Genomic DNA, 20,654 nt, shown 5'->3' on the forward strand with positions numbered 1-20,654 from the left:
GAGTGAAATAAGTCAGACAGAGAAAGACAGATACAGTATGATTTCACTTATAAGTGGAATCTAAAAAAACAAAACAAATGAACAAACGTAACAAAACAGAAACAGACTCCTAGATATAGAGAAAAAACAGGTAGTTGCCAGAGGCAAGGGGGTTATTGGCAGGAGAAAAACAGGTGAGGGTGATTAAGAGCTACAAACTGCCAGTTACAAAATAAATAAGTCATAGGTATGAAATGTACAGTGTGAGGAATATAGTCAGTAACTGTGTAACGTCTTTTTATGGTGACAGTAACTAAACTTATCATTGTGATCATTTTGAAATGTATAGAAATATGGAATCACTATGTTGTATATCAGGAACTAACAATGCTGTAGGTCAATGATACTTCAAAAACAAATGAACAAACTTATAGAAAAAGAGATCAGATTTTTTTGTTTTCTCAAGGGGACTTGGCCCTGGAGGAGCCTGGGAGCAGCAGCAGTTGTTGCTCCTCGTGAGGGTTCAGGCAGCCCACAGCTGTGGCGGGTCTCCAGAATCTGAGGTCAAGGACAACTAAAGGCAGGGCTGTGGATGGGCCAGCAGGGCCATCGGGCAGGGGACAAGGTTGTGGCAGTTCAGCAGGAGGCAGGGTCCTACTCTGGTCCAGCTGTCTAGGAAGAGCTGCTGGCCTGGAAGAGGGAGGGAACCTGCGCAGCAGAGGTGGGGGGGGGGGTGGGTGAATTGGATGAAGCTGGTTAAAAAGTACAAACTTCCAGTTATAAGATAAACAAGTACTAGGGATTTAATGTACCACACGATAAATACCAGTAACACTGCTGTTTGTTATATATGAAAGTTCAGAGAGTAAATCCGAAGAGTTCTCACAAGGAAAAAATTTTTTTTCTATTTGTCTAATGTTGTAGCTATAGGAGATGAGGGATGTTCACTAAACTTATTGTGTTCACTAAACTTATTATGATGTGTGTAAGTCAAATCATCATGCTGTACACCTTAAACTTACACAGTGCTATATGTCAATTGTCTCTATAAAACTGGAAGAAAATAAATAAGTGAAAAAACTACATAGAAATGAAAATGTTGGTGCATAAAGTAAATATGACAAAGTAGTCACTATTATAGACTACATATATGAACTCCAATATGTACTAGATGTTTGTGGCTTAGATATTTACACATTATATATAATTTAATAGGTGTTTTAATAGAAATGAAAGGAAGAAGCAAAGAAGGAGAATGGAAAGGGTAGGAAAGAATGAATGAGACGTTGTTGAACATTTCAATGCTAAGGGATTGTACATGTCACCTCACTCAACATTCATAACCACCACATATGGGGGTATCACCCCCTCTTTAAAAGCAAGGAATCTGAATCTCAGAGAGGTCAAACCATTAGCCTAGATCACACCCCTACTAAGTGACTAGGTTTGAGCCCAGGTTTATTATACTTTGAGCCACCTTGTTAGAAAGCTTAGTATAAAATTATAGGTATTAGCATTTTTTTTCTGAATACACAAACCTATAAATGTGATTTTTATTTAACATCAATATGAAAAGTATTAACTGATCAGCTAAGGTGCCTGCCACTCTACTAGGAACAAAATATTTATTAACAAAAAGCCACTTTTATATGAATGGATATAAGAAAGCCTAAAAATAATAGTAGGATATAAGAAAGACTAAAAAGTAATAATAGAAGCACATGTATATAAATATACATTGGAATAGACACGAATCATCCCAGCTCACACCATGTCCCCCTGTGGTCATGTCTGTGCTACACCCTCATCTTTTGTTAACTGAGTGACCCGAGCTGGGCCCATCACATTCTCTACTTGAATCTAGAAGATGGCTGGAGCCAAGTTGTCACATGGCAATGACCTAAGGACAAGTGACATCAGGTCCTGCTGCTGAGACCTCAAGAGCCACTCTCCCTGCCTGGGTTAGTCAGTGTGTCAGGGGTCCCCAACACATTCCTTAGCTTGATGACTCTCAAGATGGACTCAGGGGACCTAGAAAAGCTGCTATACTCATGGTTACAGCTTATTACAGCGAAAGGACACATTAAAATCAGCAAAGGGAAAAGGCACACAGAACAAAGTCCAGGAGGAACCAAATGAGAGCTTCCAGTGCTGAGTAACTGGTTCCCTCCAGTGGATGTGCACAGGGACACGCTGACTTTCCCCAGCAATGGTGTAAAGTGTTGCCAACGAGGAGAGCACACCTGAACCTTGATGCCGGGCTTTTATCTGGAGTCTGTCATGTAGGCATGTGGCACCTGCATAACTGACCTCAGCTACTCAGTCTTCTCTTCCCCTGTCCCTATCCCCAGCAAAAACAGGTGTTCACCGTACAACTCATTAAGATAAATTGATTTTATCAAGTAGTATAGCATGGCCCCAGGCCTCAGGCATACAAAACACCCCTATCAGGCAGAATATTCCAAGTGCCCAGAGGTTATCTCCCAGAAGCCAGTCAAGGACCATTCTTAAAGGCAAGTCTTTATTTGGAATGTGCAGGGTTTGAGCAACCCAGGTCTGCTGAGTTAACCCTTTCCTGCCCGGTCAGCATTTCCTTCCATACCCTGAGGTGCTCTGTACCTTTTTACTAGATCTCACTTCTTAGTTACATCATTTAAAATCAATTTCATTCACTTGCAACAAAATAAAGCACAACTGACATGTGTGCCTCTTTTGTTATTACTTTGTAAACACTCTCCTGAACTTAACAATGTACATTTCAGTGCCCTCCCACTCCATGATGAGATTCACATAAGCGACCAAAAATAAATGCAGTTATTTTTTAACATCTTTATTGGAGTATAATTGCTTTACAATGGTGTGTTAGTTTCTGCTTTATAATGAAGTGAGTCAGCTATACATATATCCCCATATCTCCTCCCTCTTGCTTCTCCCTCCCACCCTCCCTATCCCACCCCTCTAGGTGGACACAAAACACCGAGCTGATCTCCCTGTGCTATGCACCTGCTTCCCACTAGCTATCTATTTTACATTTGGTGGTGTATATATGTCCATGCCATTCTCTCCCTTTGTCCCAGCTTACCTTTCCCCCTCCCCGTGTCCTCAAGTCCATTCTCTACATCTGCGTCTTTATTCCTGTCCTAATAAATGCATTCTTTATTGATGCCAGTGTGCATTTTCAGGGGAACCTGACTGTATTTAATATAAGATGTTTTATAAACTTTTGATCAATTGATACTGGTAAATGAAGAAGGTAGAAACAGTTGAGTATTACTGATAAACAAACATGAAAGAAAGAAAGAAAGAAAGAAAGAGAAAGAGAAAGAAAAGGAAAGAAAGAAAAGAAAGAGAAGGAAGAAGGAAGGAAGGAAAGGAAGGAAGGAAGAGAAGGAGGGAGGGAGGGAGGAAAGAAAAAAAAGGAAGAAAGAAAGAAAGTCATTTTTCATGGACAAGTGTATGCCTATATATCCAAAATTATAAAATGTTAATGTACTAAAATTATTTTTAGCATTTTTAACTTTGCATTAATAGGGCAAGCACATGTACATCAATTAAGGAGAAAGAAGCTTAGGGTGTTTGATCAAAATCAGTGATGTGGAAAAGTACAAAGCTACCTTGAAACATTACCAGCCTATCATGGCTCCATCAGCAGGTATCTACACATCTGCAAGAATCTTAGAGCCCCTTAGTGATAAATATCACAGGGCTATCAAGGAGCTCTGCAGCATGAAGGGTTTAGTCCTCAGCAAAGGAAAGGGCTGAATCACCCATCTCATTCCAGGACCAACCCAGGTCCTCACTTACCATCATCACTTTTAGTTGCACAACTATTGGGCAGTCTTTTACTAAGTGCTTTCCCCTCTTGGGGAAAGAGCTCTTAAAATATTGTATAATACAAAAATTATGGCATTTTACTTTAAATTACTAAATACATATCCTCGGGTTTAAAATTTGTGATTGCCGGATACCTAGTGATACCAGTAAAACTGAACTGGAAAAGACCTAAAGAAAGAACCCATGGCACAGATAATGCTTTTCTTTACTTGAGACATACACATGGTCAAGCACAGTCAATCTTGCTGAAAATGATGCAAAATCATGGCCTGACATATTCCCCAGACGGCCTCCTGTGCAGTATATAAAGAGGTCTCAGTGCGGAGGCTGGACCTCAAGCTGTATTCCGGGCACCTTGAAACCTGTGTGCACACAGTGGCCCCTCATTTCTCAAGCCAGACCAACCACTCCTGCCTCCGTTTTCCAGGTTGCAGGTGGGAGCTATTTCACAGGCTGAGAGACAGGGTATGGGGGAACATCCCATCCCAGGACCAGCCTAGAATGTTCGCATGCTCTTCCAGTTATCTGATGGGCAGGAACAGCAAGCTAAACAACAGGAACCAAGAGGAGAGTGGGAAGGGAAGAGAGGTTGACCAGCAGACACGGAGCAAGCTACCCCCCAATGGTTGGCAAGGAGCCCGCCACACTAAACTGTCTAAAAATGCCAAAGCAGCTGGACTAGGTCTGTAAAATCATCATCATAACCACTGACAGGAGCCCGATAAAGTTAATTCAACTTCTGGATTTCCCTGGTGGCGCAGTGGTTGAGAGTCCGCCTGCCGATGCAGGGGACGCGGGTTCGAGCCCTGGTCCGGGAAGATCCCACATGCCGCGTTGTGGCTGGGCCCGTGAGCCATGGCCGCTGAGCCTGCGCGTCTGGAGCCTGTGCTCCGCAACAAGAGAGGCCGCAATAGTGAGGGGCCCGCGCACCGCGATGAAGAGTGGCCCCCACTTGCCACAACTAGAGAAAGCCCTCGCACAGAAACGAAGACCCAACACAGCAAAAATAAATAAATAAATAAACCAGCTCCTTGTACGGTCCAGCCCTACCTCAAAAAATAATAATAATAATAATTCAATTTCTAAAAGGTTCTGTCATCTTATCCAGAAAATCTAATTAGACATTACCAGTATTTCCAGAAACCAGGTGAAGTAGCTTTTTTTAAATGTTACGTATGATACGTTTCCCCTTCACTCCCTTTAGAAAAGCATTGCTGTGATTATTTTCCACCTCTGCTTGGCAAAAGTGAGAAGATAGTTCCCATTCTTTTCTGTTTCCTATGACAGATTGCATAAGCATTTCCATTTCCTTAATTATTTAATTCAATTCAGAATAAATATCCCAAAGGCAGTAACTGCCCTCCAGCCCAACTTTAAATCTGCCTGGAAAACTGGTCTTAACAACTTTCACATGTAATGATTTTTTTTTTCACTATGTAGTTTAAAAGAAGCACACTCCTCAAGTTATTTGTTTTATTCAGGACAAAGCTGGGGTTATCCTTTACGCCTCGCTTTTACTGATACTCCACAGCTGATCTGTCAACAAATCTTATTGGCTTTATTTTCAAAATTCACCTAGAGTCCAGCCATTTTTCACCACCTCCGCTGCTATGACCTTGGTGCAAGCCGGCCATCTCTCACCTGGATGACTCAACAATCTCCTACCTTATCTTCCTCCTTCGGCCCATGTCCCTCTTCAGTCTACTCTCAACAGAACAGCTATTTTCCTTCTCCTCTGTCCATCTCCTCCATTGGGATATAAACACCATAATGCAGGGGTTACTTTTCCTGTTCTGTTCACTGCTACATTCTAGAATCCTGCCAAGCATACAAACAACATTTAAAAATCTTTATTGAATGGATGTACGACTAGACAAGATACATTTCTAAAAGAAGGAACTCTGACAAATGTTGTCAAAAATTTTATTAAACCGCATGGACATTGCTATAGCTATGTCTTTGTTATTAATAATACCTCCTATTAATAAACTAAATGCCATTCATTTTGAAATGATGATTTTCTTTGTAATCTTTTAGTTGCGTATTTGGAAATAACTAATTTATCGTTATGCTTGAGATTATCCAACTAGTTTTAGAAAATCAATTAAAGAATGGTTTCTGGGGTGTATTATTACATTTACTTTTGCCTCTTTGCCTCCTTATCTCCTCATCTTAGTTCATGAATAGTCCCACCAAAGTGTGTACAAGGAAACAGATGGGCTCAAATTTCAATTTCGAAAGCGTTTCCATGTTATCTTTTAGCACCATTGGTGGAAAGACAACTGAAGAAGAATAAAAGCAGCCACCAAAGTGGTATTTTATGACTGTGAAGATGTCAAAGTCATTATTAGTTTAAATTATTGAAAAACAAACATGGAAAATCAAAAGTGTTCCTTTTAAAGGAGTATATGAATCTGACTTGGTCTTAAAACAAAACGTGCTCTTAATAGAGCACATTTGGGTTGAATCATGTGCTCCTCCCCCAAGATACGTGGAAGTTTTAATCCCGGTAGCTCAGGATGCGATCTTATTTGGAAACAGGGTCTTTAGAGAAGTAGTCAAGTTTAAATGAGGTCATGGTGGGGGGGCAGTGGCGGAGAGGGGGTCCTAATCCAATATGACCAGTGTCCTTATATGAAGGGGAAATTTGGACACAGTCTCAGACAGGCGCAGAGGCAGGGACTGGACTAATGCAGCTGCAGACCAAGGAACCTCAGGTACTCCAGGCCTCCAACTGAGGCTAGGAAGAGGCAAAGAAGGATTCTGCCCAGAATCTCAGAGGGAAGCATGGCTGCCTAGTCTCAGGGACTGTGAGATAATAAATTTCTCATTTCATGGCGCCCAGTATATTGTACTTTGTAACAGCAGCCCTCGCAAACTAATACAGAATGTAAATAATGTTCAACGGTGCTTTTTTTTTCAGTTCATCTAAAAAGTGAGGAGATGCTTATATTATGCCTGAGGTCACCCAAAAGTCGGTATTTAAAATGTTCAGTGCCTATACTTAATGGCCCCTTAGATCTAAGGCTGGCAAATGGAGAAAGGGCTGTTTATTGCAAATTGAAAGAGAAGCTCCATTTATAGAAACACTGAACAATGGCTATCTCTGACCTATTTTTTTCCCAAAGGACTTAATGCCAAATCATATATTTATTTCAAAGTCAAATATCATAAAGACTGAATCAAAGGTATTTAAATATAACACTCTGTTCCATTTGACAAATTCAGAGAAAATGTGAAACTATAATTATTTGATAACAGAGTATAACCGATGTTTAATGTTAAGATTACTTATATTATCTTTTTCTAATTAAAAATAAAATTTTAGGGGAAAGATTTTTGGAAAACACATCTTTAATCTGTCCCCTTTGGGGGTCAAGGTGACACTGTACAATAGCCTATGGAGCTTGCATAAAGTTGAGGAATTTGCTGAGATAAATACATTTTTAAATGTGAAAGAACTAATGTATTTTTAACTGCCAATTTAAGAAAAATATTCTTCCTAACAAATTCTTCTGCTTTAGGTCTATCTTCTGATAGACCTAAAAAACCTGCAGTCATTAGGTGGGAATCCCCTCAAATTCAAGTCCACCCAACTCTGTCTTCCTCTCTCCCCCATCCCAAACTTAGGCACATCCACACCCATCCTTCCTATTCCCCCTCTGGCCTCAGAGATTGGGAGCTGTCTCTCCTCTGGGAAAAACCTCTGCCCGTCCTCTTGATTTTCTCCCCACCCTACCTCTTTAGGAGTCTTGTATCTTAAAATACGCTTGTTTTCCTTCATTTTCACCCTAACCCTCTCTACCAGTTCTTGATCATTCCCTTCCATAGACACACACTTAAGACCACTCTTTATTGAAACAGCTCTTACCAGATCCCATGTTCTGCTTTAGCTAATACTCTATCTCCTTAACATGTAATATACACTCAGGTCCTAACGTCCTCACCTCTCATTTACTTACCAGTTTGCTAGAGTCGGGTTTCTGCCACGACTTGGCCACCCCCAGTGATGGCTAATGACTTCTAATTGCCAAATGAAAAGTGTTCATCTCTACTAAGTCATTTCCCTCTGTGTAACTGAACCTATTAGCTTTCCCCCAAAGTCTCTTGTATTCTCTGTCTCCATGAATGATCCTAATCATCTGTTCAAGGCAGAAATCTAGGAGTCATTCTTGATTCCTTCTCCCCCAGCTTCCAACTGATGACTCAGTTGTATTGGGTCCACCCCTACCCATTTTTCAATCTATCCACTTTTCTCCATTCCCCCACCACTACTTTAGTCCAAAGGATCCTCACCTCTTATCTGAGTTATTGCAAGTTCACTTCACCTCCAACTTTACTGGTTCCTGCTCTAATTTATGTGAGAGGAGTGTGGGGGAAAATGAGAGGCGAGGGAGGGACAGAGAGATGAGAGAGAGAGAGGTTGAGAGAGGGGTTGAGCCCAGAGTGATCATTTCATTTTCCTAAGATTCTTTAACGTCTCCGGTGCCCATAACACAACACCCAAACCCTTTTAATGGCTGACCTTTGATCGATTCTCAGTTTTGTCTGTTGCCAACCCATTCCTGGAACCCATATTTTCAGGTATTCTGAGCTTCACTTCCTTTACTGTGCCAGGCTCTTTCTTACCTCTTAACTTTTGAAAACATTAGTTCCTTCACCTACCCAGTCCCAAGACATTTCTCTGGCTCCAGCTTAAATGTTTCTTCCTCTGGAAACCTATTCCGATGCCCTCCTTCAGGTTACTTGTATGGTTGGCTGCGCTTGCCCTGTGCTCGCTGACACCCTGTACTTCTCTGCTCGTGGAATTTACCATACACACATCTCTGTAATTGCTGTCTCTTCTGCTGGCCTGTCAGTTTCATAATGGCATGGACTGTATCTGTTTTTGTTCACCACTGTATCCACAACCCCTAGCACATAATAGGTGCTTGAAAAGTATTTGCTACATGAATAGCTAAATAAACGAAAGAAGCATGGTGTATATAACACAATGGTTAGTGCCCAAACTTTGGAGTCCTGGAATTGAAATCTGGTTTTCCACGTACCTGTTATATGACCTTGAGCTTATTAATTAACGCTAAGCTTCAGTTTCACAATCTATAAAATGGTGAAAATACTACTTATATTTGATTGTTGTGTTATTTAAATAAAATAAAAGATAAAATTGCTAAGGCACAGTAATCGGCACATGATGAGTTCAGTAAACAGCAGCCCTGCAATTTAAAAACCTAGTTAGCAATGAGTGATGACAGCCAGCATTGAATCAGGACCTAACTTTGAAAAACTCTTACTTGGATCAATATTGGGCTAATTTAAAAACAAATGCTCCACCTTCTTTCACTGACAAAGCAAACAGAATAGAAAGAGGCAGGTTTCTTCTTAAAAAGGAAGAAAATTATAGGGTCCACGTTTCAGTATGACGCCCTCTTCCTGAAAGGAATTATCAGATATATGAAATAAACAGAACCCACTAATTTTTGTTGATGTTACATTACATTTTATCGACAATTTATGATTTGCAATGTTTTGCATAATTTCAGAAGCGTGAAGACTTCAATTTGACAACAAAGCAAATATTTTTTTAAAACTGATAATTATATTCACAAATTTGAGTAATCTACAGAAAATTCTCGGGGTTTTTTTTTTCCTATTTTTAATATAAATTTTTGTTTTAAGAAAAGCGTATTTTTTTAAAACAGATTGCTCTCTCATTTGCACCCAATGTCTCCATACTACTGTCAAAATACTTATAAAGAATTGTCACAATAGAATAAAATGTCATCAGTTAAAGACTTTGTTTTATTTAGTTAGCAGTAAATAGTTTTCTTATTTGCAACTAAGCAAAGTAGCCTACAACAAAAATGAAAATTTCCCATTAAAAACCCTCCCCAAATTTATCTCCACAAAGCATCTTTTGCACATCCCCCAATGCACCCAACATTGAATGATCTTAGGACAGAGGATCAATTTTTTTTGCTTCTCAACTCAACATCCCAGCTCTGTAAACCTGCTGCAACTTATTATTAAAGCTATTTTTGGAAACAGTCAATTTCCAAAGAAGATTTTTGAGAAAACAGGTATAATTTTTTTCTTCCAGTTTTATTGATATAATTGACGTATAAAGCTTTCTTTCTAAATAAGGTGTTTATTTTTTTAGTTTGCTTAAAATCTTTAAAGAAGGCATTGCAGTAGCAAGACATAATCACAGAATTTAGGATGAGATGGTTTATCACTCTAGTTTAAATCCACAAAAATTCCCATGACTTGTGCAATAGCTCCCAGACAACTGAGATCGGCAAAATATTTACAACTTGCATTCTAGAAGAAAGTCGAAACTCTTTTTTTCCTGCCAGTTTAGCACCTTCTCCTTTCTTGTTCTCAGAGATAAATAACTTGGCATGTTATATAGCATAAATAATAGGTGAATTAAGACTAGTATCTGATCACCAGCATGAAAATATTTTTGACATGGGTCACTTCCTTGCCTTTATTGGTAGATGTCAACAGAAAATTGTAGGAAACACACACACACATACACACACAACCAAGGAATAAAATGCATTTTAATTATTTTGAAGGATTTGGTTATTAGATATCTGAAGCCATTCCAAAGCACAGCGCTATGTACAATAGGAACTGAAACACAAACATCTGATACGAAAGAGGAGACAAGTTCATTACTTAACATCATTCTTGGACCGAGGTTTGGAAGAAATTCTCATGTGCTTCAAGCCAGACCTCAGGATGAACCTGTGGCCTGTTATGGACTGAATGTTCGTGTGTCCCCCCGCCCAAATCTATATGGTGAAGCCTTAACCCCCAACGTGATGGTATTTGGAAGTGGGGCCTTTGGGAGGTAATTGGGTGTAAATGAGGTCATAAATTCCTCACAACGGAATTAGTGTCCTATAAGAAGAGGAGGAGAAACCAGAGTTCTTTCTCTCTCTGCCATGTAAGGACTGAAATCAGTCGACACATTGATCTTGAACTTTCCAGCCTCCAGAATTTCAAGAAATAAATGTTCCTTGTTTGAGCCACATAGTCTATGGTATTTTGTTACAGCAGCCCAAGCTGACTAATACTGGGTCTAAGTTGCTTGCATATTTACTGGGCAAAATAAATAAACATAAACAATACACCAAACCAGACTCAATCTGACCCAACAAATTACAGAACACCAGGTCCTTTCAAAGCTGACAGCAATTATGGTTCCATCCTTGGAGCAGACTGTTGTTATAGGACAAACCATTGGCTCTGGTTTTTTAATAAGCAAGAAAGAAGAGGAAAAGAATCTCCGGAGAGGGGCTTCCCTGGTGGTGCAGTGGTTAAGAATCTGCCTGTCAATGAAGGGGACACGGGTTCGAGCCCTGGTCTGGGAAGATCCCACATACCGCAGAGCAACTAAGTCCGTGCGCCACAACTACCGGGCCTGCGCTCTAGAGCCCGCGAGTCACAACTACTGAAGTCCGCACGCCTAGAGCCCGTGCTCCACAACAGGAGAATCCACCGCAATGAGAAGCCCGTGCACCGCAACAAAGAGTAGCCCCCGCTCGCCTCAACTAGAGAAAGCCTGCACCCAGCAACGAAGACCCAACACAGCCAAAAGTAAATTAATTAATTAAAAAAAAAAAAAAAAGAATCTCTGGAGGATAAGGAAAGACCTTGAAGCAGATCAAGTGGCTTCTCTGTGGATTCTTTTTCTAGTGAGAAACATTTTGATTCTAAGTATGGCTTTGGGCCTGCTCTATGACTGAAAACCAGGGGCCAGGGGAGATATCCATGTGTTGTTAAAAGGTAAAGAAGAGCTGAAGACCAAATATCTAAGAGGCTGTTTTCACGAGAGACTTAGTGAGATTCTGGGCATAATATATGCTTCTGTGGAGCCCAGGTGATTAAGGTAGGGGTGTGTGTGTGTGTGTGTGTGTGTGTGTGTGTGTGTGTGTGTGTGTGTGTGTCTGTGCAGGTGCTTGTTGTCTGTGCCTGGGGTGCTAAGTGATGGGCACACTCTAGCATCACACCATGACTTTGGGAGCAGGCCTTCTCACAGAGACAGCAGGAAAAGTGACACAGTGTACTTGTCCAGAGGCCAGATAAAAGATAAGAACCTCAACTTGCTTCTGTTGCAAGTAAGGTATTATCATTTCCAGAAGTAAGTCAGCACACTGCAATGGGGAGGGAAGTGTGTGCTTCCATTTAAATGTGACCTCAAGGAGACTGTGAAGCCTAGAATGTACAGGTTGCATATGTTTTTATAGAGAAAGTGTACAGACAGAAATAGAGATGGGAATGGGGATAAAGATAGGGATGGAGAGATTGAGATACAGATGGAAAGGGAGTTGGGCAGAGGTGTGATGGAGAAGGAGATGGGATGGGAGAGATAGAGATGATACAGGAATGGAAGCAGGGTGAGAGGGAGAATGAGAGAGAAGTAGGGCTGGGATAGGAAACTCAAATAGGAATAAAGGCAAGCAAAGGATGGGTACAAGAGAGAGGGAAGAGTAGGGAATCATGGGACCAACTGCTGAGACAATCACAGACATAAACATCCACTCTGTAGTTATCCTAAAACTCTCAACTATCAAAGCAGGGTAATGTGGTCAGATTTTATTTTCAAAATGTTTTTAACTACAAGTGAGTCAGAAAAGGAAAATGTTTTCCAATGAAGTTGCAGGGTACATTTGGTAAGATACTACGATGTCAGTATAAATAAGTTCCGGATAACAAGCATAGGTATATCACTGTTTCAGTTTTCAAGGCCCAAGAAAGAAAGAATAGCAAGTACAGAGGGGAAAACAAAAGAACAACAACAAAAAATTCCCTATTGCAGTAAGGTTACAATGGAGCAGTTGCAGAGGTAATAATTTTCTGGGTCTTTTGAAATGATACTATCAATGCAAAAATGTGTAAAGTAGGGAAGCCAAGTGGACTTCAGATTCACGTCTGCATTAAAATCTCAGCAGCACCAATGGCCAGGTGTATGAAGAAGAACGCTACAAAATAACCTGAGTTAAGCCCTTAGCACAGTGCCAGACATTAATCGTTATTTTTTGCCCATGTGACTGACGTTTTTCCTACTCTAACAAAATAAGAAAAGATAAAGAATCTTTGCTGTTGCTGTTTCGTTAAGCCCCTCTGCATGGTACTCGGAGCTGTGCTTAGAGCTATTAGGATTTACAAAGAACTCCAAGAATTAGCACATGCCTTGAAGACTTTACAATGTTGATGGGAAGGTGAGATATGAAACAGTATAAAATCATTTAAGATATACTGGCGGAGGGTGGGGATAAACTGGGTGATTGGGATTGACATATACACACTATTATACATAGAATAGATAATTAATAAGCACAGGGAACTCTACTCCATACTCTGTTATGATCTATATGGGAAAAGAATCTTCAAAAAAGTGTATGTATGTATATGTATAACTGATTCACTTTGCTGTACAGCAGAAACTAACACAACATTGTAAATCAACTATATTCCAAAAAAAAAAAAAAATGCAGTAGTAAATCCAAATGCAATGACTCAAAAGTAAAAAAAAAAAAAAAAAGTAATTTCTTTCTCATTAAAAGAAAAAACAAACTAGGGACTTCCCTGGTGGTCCAGTGGTTAAGAATCCACCTTCCAATGCAGGGGACGCGGGTTCAATCACTGGTCTGGAAACTAAGATCCCACATGCTGCGGGGCAACTAAGCTCACACACCACAACAAAGAGCCCACACGCTGCAATGAAAGATCCCACATGCCGCAACAAAGATCCCGCATGCCGCAACGAAGATCCCACGTGCCGCAACTAAGACCCGACACAGCCAAATAAATAAATAAATAAAATACTTTAAAAAAAAAAAAGAAACTAGCTATCTTCTACTAGCATAGGCAAATACTCATAGACCCACAGACCACACATACACAAAATACATGAAATCTCTAATCTCTAGCATATTTTTAAATTAAAATACTCTGAGCACATTAAAAAAAAAAAGACATGCTGAACTTTTCCACCTGTGCTGCAGGTTCTGGAGAAGTGCTGAGATTCTGATTCTACCAAACCTGAGGCAGGAACAGCAGAGAAGGCAGGGGGATGGCGCTGGGAAGGAGTGCAGGGGAAACCGCTAACATTCTGGAGCCTTTGCTCAGGGTTCCACATGTGGTCAGAAATGACTTCATGAATGAGAGACGTATGTGCTACACATTAAGGGCAGGACTTGTATATTTAGATGGGGAATAGCAGGCGTGAGGTCACAAAGCAGGACTCAAAAAAAAAAGAACATAAAAGGGTACACACTGGTACAGCCCCTTCCAATACCCAGTTATCACATAAATATGTAAAGTAACTTGAAACAATGACAAAATGGTGATAAAAACAGATTAGAAAACAAATTCTTGGCATATAATCCTTCGACAAAGGCCCTTTGTATACTGCATGGCACGCATTCCAATTTTAGCTTCTTTTTAAGAATTCAGAACACAGATAAGCGTGTCCCAGGAATTCTGCTTTAAAATCTTCTGCAAAGATACTCAACCCTATTAAAAAATATAAAAATAACTATAAACTATTTTCACCAGATTGGAAAATACTGTTAAAGAAGTTTAATAGTATAAGGAAATGGGCATTCTCAGAAGCTCTTGGTATATATTAAAGTTATAAACATGTATACTTGTGGACTACCTACCCCCTTCTAGAAATTTATCCTAAGAAAAATAATCAGACAAATGTACAGATATATATGCCCAAGGACTTTCACTGTGACATTTTATATAACATTAACCAACTGGAAACTAATTATATAACCACTGATAGATGACTGGCTAATTATGATTTATAAAGAATTTTATTATATTTATAATGACAAAGTATTAGTCTGCCATTAAAATGATTATGTGGCTCTGTATCTAATCACATGGGAAGATGTGCAGATGTGCTGGGTGAATAGAGGCACACAGAATACAAGTGAATACAGAATAAGTGGCCTATAGCCACTTACGTGAGACTGTGTAAGCCAGCGTGTAGAAAAATGGTGATCAATATGTCAGTGATGGTTATATCAGGACTGTGGAATTTAAGGTGATTTTTACTTTCATTAAACTTTCTAAGAAGTTTATTATCAAAACGATTTACAATTAGCACGTAACCTTTTTATGATATGAAAAAACAATAACTCTATTTTCATTTTGGAAAAAAAAGAACTGTCCTCAAACGATGACGGTTCTGGAGTATAAGTAGTGGCTGTGGCCAGATGACACCAGCCAAAGCTTGAGAAAATGAGCCCCAAGGGCATTCAGTGCCTTGTCACAGGGCAGATTCTGGGTGCAGCCACTGGGCCAGAAAACTCCCATTTTACAGAGTGGCTTTTGGAGAGATTATAGGAAAGATAATCCCATTTTATCCTGTATCTAGACACATTATTCTTTTTTTTTTTTTTTTTTTTTTTTCAGGCTGCGTTGGGTCTTCGTTGCTGCGCGTGGGCTTTCTCTAGTTGCAGCGAGCAGGGGCTACTCTTCGTTGCAGTGCACAGGCTTCTCACTGGGGTGGCTTCTCTTGTTGCGCAGCACGGGCTCTAGGAGCGCGGGCTTCAGTAGTGGCAGCACGTAGGCTCAGTAGTTGTGGTACACGGGCTCTAGAGCGCAGGCTCAGTAGTTGTGGTGCACGGGCTTAGTTGCTCCACGGCATGTGGGATTTTCCCGGACCAGGGATCGAACCCGTGTCCCCTGCATTGGCAGGCGAATTCTCAACCACTGCGCCACAAGGGAAGTCCTAGACATTAATCTAGTCTTCTCTTTTTGCTGGATTTTGAGCTTCCCAAGGCCTGGGAAAGTGTTTTACTAGCTTTTTTCCTGTCTCCAAAGCCTAGCATAGACACACAGTAAGCAGTCCATTTGTACAATGGGATTGAGATAAGCTGCCATGCTTTGTTTTCTTCTGAACTATGAAAAGAGGCTTTGGAGGAGTCCGCAATCAAAAACTGCTCGTAGGATTATGCCTTGCACACGTTAGGCACTGCTCTCGGCAAAGATCCTCTAACTGAAGGCAGACAATTATCCTGTCATCTGCGTTTATTTTTACAAATGTAATGTTTTTTGGTTCACATATTTTTTCATCAGCATTATAAGAGATTAATTTTTTTTGTAATGTAGCTACACGGAAATTTGTTTTATGTTAGTATTTATGTTCCAAGTCATTACAATGTACGGATACCCAGTCATCTGATACAATCTAAGGTCAGTATGGATAATCTCAGACTGATTAGCCTTTGCAGTGTCCTGCCACTACGGTTACTCTTCTATAAGAGCACCTGAGAGGGGAGCCCAGACACGATCTCCTTAGATAAAATTCTTTGCTCAGGGCAGACTACTCATTGTTTTTTTCTGCTCCAAATAGAAACAAACACAAACAAAACTCCACCATGAATTCTCCTTCTGATATGACACACATCAGTACAGAAGAAACAACTGAATGACATATTTCATCAAGATTCATGGAATCGACATGAAGTAACTGCTTTCGACTCTGGTTATCTATTAATTTTCTTTGAGAAAATGTTAGCAGATGCCACAATTAAACTGATAGGTGCCAACATTACTGACTAGTTATAGTGACAATAGCCACAGCAGCATTACTTTAAACTGTGTGTTTAATGATGTATTGGCTCAAACTAAGTTAACATAGAACTCTGGGTAGTTTCCTTTACCTTGGCCAGATGAGAGTTGATCCATTTTGTAAAAGTACGTTTTTGTACTATCTCTTGCTCATCTAGAAGAAAAAAAATTATCTGGTTAGATAACATGTCATGAAGTTGTATCATGAAAAAAATTCATAGTTACACAACTCTAGAAATGATTATTATATTATTTTATCTTATAATTCATTTAACCAATTATTGTCTTGAAGGAAGAGCCAGTAAAACTTCAAATATATTAGGCAAGTCAATTATTTATTTAAAAGTTATCAGCAAATGCTTTAAAATTTGCAATATGTTAGCCCTATGTTTATCTTCATTCATTTATTGAAAGTTCACTGAATAATTAAACCTCAATAAATCTGTTTTTTAAAAAGTTCACTTGAGACCAACTAAGTGCCAAGTTTTACGTGTGGTGCAAAGGGATGCAGAGAGATGAAGAGGACACAGTCTCTACCATGACATATCTAAAGGTAAATATCTAGAAGACAACATAGGCAGTACGCTCTTTGACATCGGTCTTAGTAATACCCATCAAACGAAAAAGCTTTTGCACAGTAAAGGAAACTATCAGCAAAATGAAAAGGCTGCCTACTGAATGGGAGTCGATATTTGCAAAAGATGTACCTGATAAGAGGTTAATATCCAAAATATACAAAGAACTCACGTAACTCAACATCAAAAAAAAGAACAACCCAATTGAAAAATGGGCAGAGGATCTGAATAGACATTTTTCCAAAGAAGACACGCACATGGCCAATAGGTATATGAAAAGATGCTCAGCATCACTTATCATCAGGGACATGCAAATCAAACCACAATGAGATATCGTCTCACACTTATTAGATGGCTATTATCAAAAAGACAACAAGTGACAAGCGCTAGAGAAAATAACAAGGATGTAGAGAAAAGGAAACCCTTATGCACTATTGGAGGGAATGTAAACTGGTGCACCAACTGTGGAAAACAGTATAGAGATTCCTCAAAAAATTTAAAAATGGAACTACCATATGATCCAGCAACTCCACTCCAGGGTATTTAGAAAACAAAAACACTAATTAGAAAAGATATATGCATCCCTATGTTCACTGCAGTGTTATTCACAATAGCCAAGAAGATATGGAAGCAATCTAAGTGCCCATCAACAGATCAATGGATAAAGAACAAAGAACATGATGTGGTGTGTATATATATATATATATATATATACATATACATACATGAAATGGAATATTACTCAGCCATTAAAAAAACAAGTGAAAGCTTGCCATTTGCAACAACATGGATGGACCTAGAGGGTATTATGCTAGGTGAAATCAGTCAGAAAGAAAAAGACAAATACTGTACGATTTCACTTATATGTGAAATCCAAAAAAATAAAAAAAAATGAACAAACATAAAAAAGAGAAACAGAGTCATAGATACAGAGAACAAGCAGGCAGTTGCTGGGAGGGTTTGAGGGGAGGAGAGAAGTAGGTGAGGGAGATTAAGAGGTACAAACTTCCAGTTACAAAATAAGTCACAGGTATTAAATGTACAGTTCGGGGACTACAGTTAATAACTATGTGATACCTTTGTAGGGTGACAGACGGCAACTAGTCTTATGGTGATCATTCCGAAATGCATAGACACAGTGGATCACTGTGTTGTGTAACAGGAACTAACACAGTGTTTAGGTCAATTACACTTCAAAAACAGGCAAAGTCGCAGAAAAAGAGATCAGACTTATGGTTAGCAGAGGTGGGATGTGGGGAGGGGGAACTGGATGAAGCTGGTCGAAAGGTGCGAACTTCCAGTTACAAGAGAAATAAGTATTAGGGATTTAATATACATGATAAATACAATCAACGCTGCTGTGTGTTATATATGAAAATGGTTAAGAGAGTAAATCCTAAGAGTTCTCATCACAAGGAAAACAATTTTTCTCTATTTCTTTAATTTTGTGTCTACAGAGATGAGGGATGTTCACTAAACTGTTTGGGATAGTCATTTCATGATTATGTAAGTCAAATCATTATGCTGTACACCTTAAACTTATACAGTGCTGCACGTCAATTATGCCTCAATAAAACTGTAAGAAAAAAAGTAGCAAAGTCAAAAAATTATAATAAAGGTAAATATTTAGAGGTGGAGAGAGACAAGAAAGGGCACATGTGTAGTGGAGGGTTATAGAGTAATGCAACAAGATAGAGGCATTACAGGAATTTCACCAGATGAGTAGCGTAGTGAACACACGATAATAGGGTAACCTCCCCAAATTCCCACCTCCTGGAGTCCACACCTTTGTGTGGGCAACTGCAACCAGAACTTGTGAATTGCTTCTAATCAACAGAACACAGCAACGGGTGATGTGATGCCACACCCATGCACATGTTACTTTATGTAAGATTCCTTCTGAGCTGACTGGAGTGACAGATTCTCCTGCTGGCTTAAAGAAGCAAACAGTCACACTATGAACAGTCCTTGGAGAGGGCCCCGGAGCAGAGAACTGCAGGCTGCCTCTGGAAGTTGGGGGCAGCCTCCAGCCAAGAGTCAGGAAGAAGCTCTGTCATACACAAGGAAATGAATTCTGCTAACAGCCTGAATGAGTTCAAAAGTGGATTCTTCCCTCATTCAGCCTCCGGGTGAGAATGCCGCCCAGCTGACACCCTGATCGTGGACTTGTGAGACCCGGAGCAGAGGGCACAGGTAGCTGCATGGACTACCACACAAATTGTGGACTACCCACAAATGTTTGGAGATAATAAACGAACGCTGTTTTAAACTGCTAAGTTTGGTAATTTGTTATGCAATAAGGTAAAACTAATATACAAAGAAAAAAACGTTGGCTTCAGGAAGGCTTTATTTTTTTAATATGTATCTTTATTGGAGTATAATTGCTTTACCTTATTGTGTTAGTTTCTGCTGTACGACAAAGTGAATCAGCTCTATGTATGCATATATCCCCATATCCCCTCCCTCTTGTGTCTCCTCCCACCCTCCCTATCCCACCCCTCTAGGTGGTCACAAAGCACCGAGCTGATCTCCCTGTGCTATGCAGCTGCTTCCCACTAGCTAGCTATTTTACATTTGGTAGTGCATATATGTCCATGCCACTCTCTCACTTCATCCCAGCTTCCCCTTCCCCCGCTGTGTCCTCAAGTCCGTTCTCTACATCTGCATCTTTATTCCTGCCCTGCCACTAGGTTCATCAGTACGGTTGTTTTACATTCCGGATATGTGCGTTAGCATATGGTATTTTTCTCTTTCTGACTTACTTCACTCTGTATGACAGACTCTAGGTCCATCCACCTCACTACAAATAACTCAATTTCGTTCCTTTTTATGGCTGAGTAATATTCCATTGTATATATGTGCCACATCTTCTTTATTCATTCATCTGTTGTTGGACATTTAGGATGTTTCCACGACCTGGCTATTGTAAATAGTGCTGCAATGAATATTGTGGTATATGTATGTTTTTGAATTATGGTTTTCTCAGGGTATATGCCCAGGAGTGGGATTGCTGGGTCGTATGGTAGTTCTATTTTAGTTTTTTAAGGAACCTCCATACTGTTCTCCATAGTGGCTGTATCAATTTACATTCCCACCAACAGTGCAGGAGGCTTCCCTTTTCTCCACACCTTCTCCAGCATGTATTGTTTGTAGATTTTGTGATGACGGCCATGCTGACCGGTGTGAGATGCCAGCTCCCTGTGGTTTAATTTGCATGACTACAACAGGCTGTGGTGTGTGATGCAGGTGCTGGGCCCCCGCACCTCCAAGTTCACCACCGCCTTCGCGGGCCGCCTCGCGTCCACCCTCATCTCCAAGGCGGGGTGGGAGCTGGGGGAGAGCCTGGACCAGATTTTCCATGCCATCCTCAGCTAGACGCAGAAGGCAGAGATGCTCAGCGGCATGCGGTCCCTGATCACGGTGTTCGCCCACATGGTGCACACTCAGCTGGAGCCCCTCCTAGAGTTCCTGTGCAGCCTCCTGGGGCCCAGAGGCAAGGCCGCCCTGGAGTTCGCGATGGCCGAGTAGACCAGCCGGCAGCACCTGTTCTACGGGCAGTATGAGCGCAAAGCCAGCTCTGTGGCGCTGCGTAAGCTGTTCCACACGGCATCCACGCGGATGACAAGCGGCTACAGGACATCCGCGTGAAGGGGGCGGAGATCT

The 20,654-nt window shown here is 40.4% G+C and overlaps 1 protein-coding gene across 16 annotated transcripts in view; it reads right to left on the reverse strand.

Moving 5' to 3' along the window:
- The window catches only part of SYNE1 (spectrin repeat containing nuclear envelope protein 1), a 465,530-nt gene that overhangs the window by 369,151 nt on the left and 75,725 nt on the right, over window positions 1–20,654 (reverse strand). For 15 of the 16 annotated variants that reach the window (XM_079939340.1, XM_079939347.1, XM_079939346.1 and 12 more), the window contains exon 3: window positions 16,509–16,570. In XM_079939340.1, the coding sequence (XP_079795466.1) occupies window positions 16,509–16,570 (62 nt within the window). Of the gene's footprint in view, window positions 1–13,821; window positions 14,123–16,508; window positions 16,571–20,654 lie in introns of those variants that run through there. The other variant, XM_079939331.1, reaches the window with a different exon arrangement.

The sequence above is a fragment of the Stenella coeruleoalba genome, assembly GCF_951394435.1.
Source record: "Stenella coeruleoalba genome assembly, chromosome: 12".
NCBI lineage: Eukaryota > Metazoa > Chordata > Mammalia > Artiodactyla > Delphinidae > Stenella > Stenella coeruleoalba.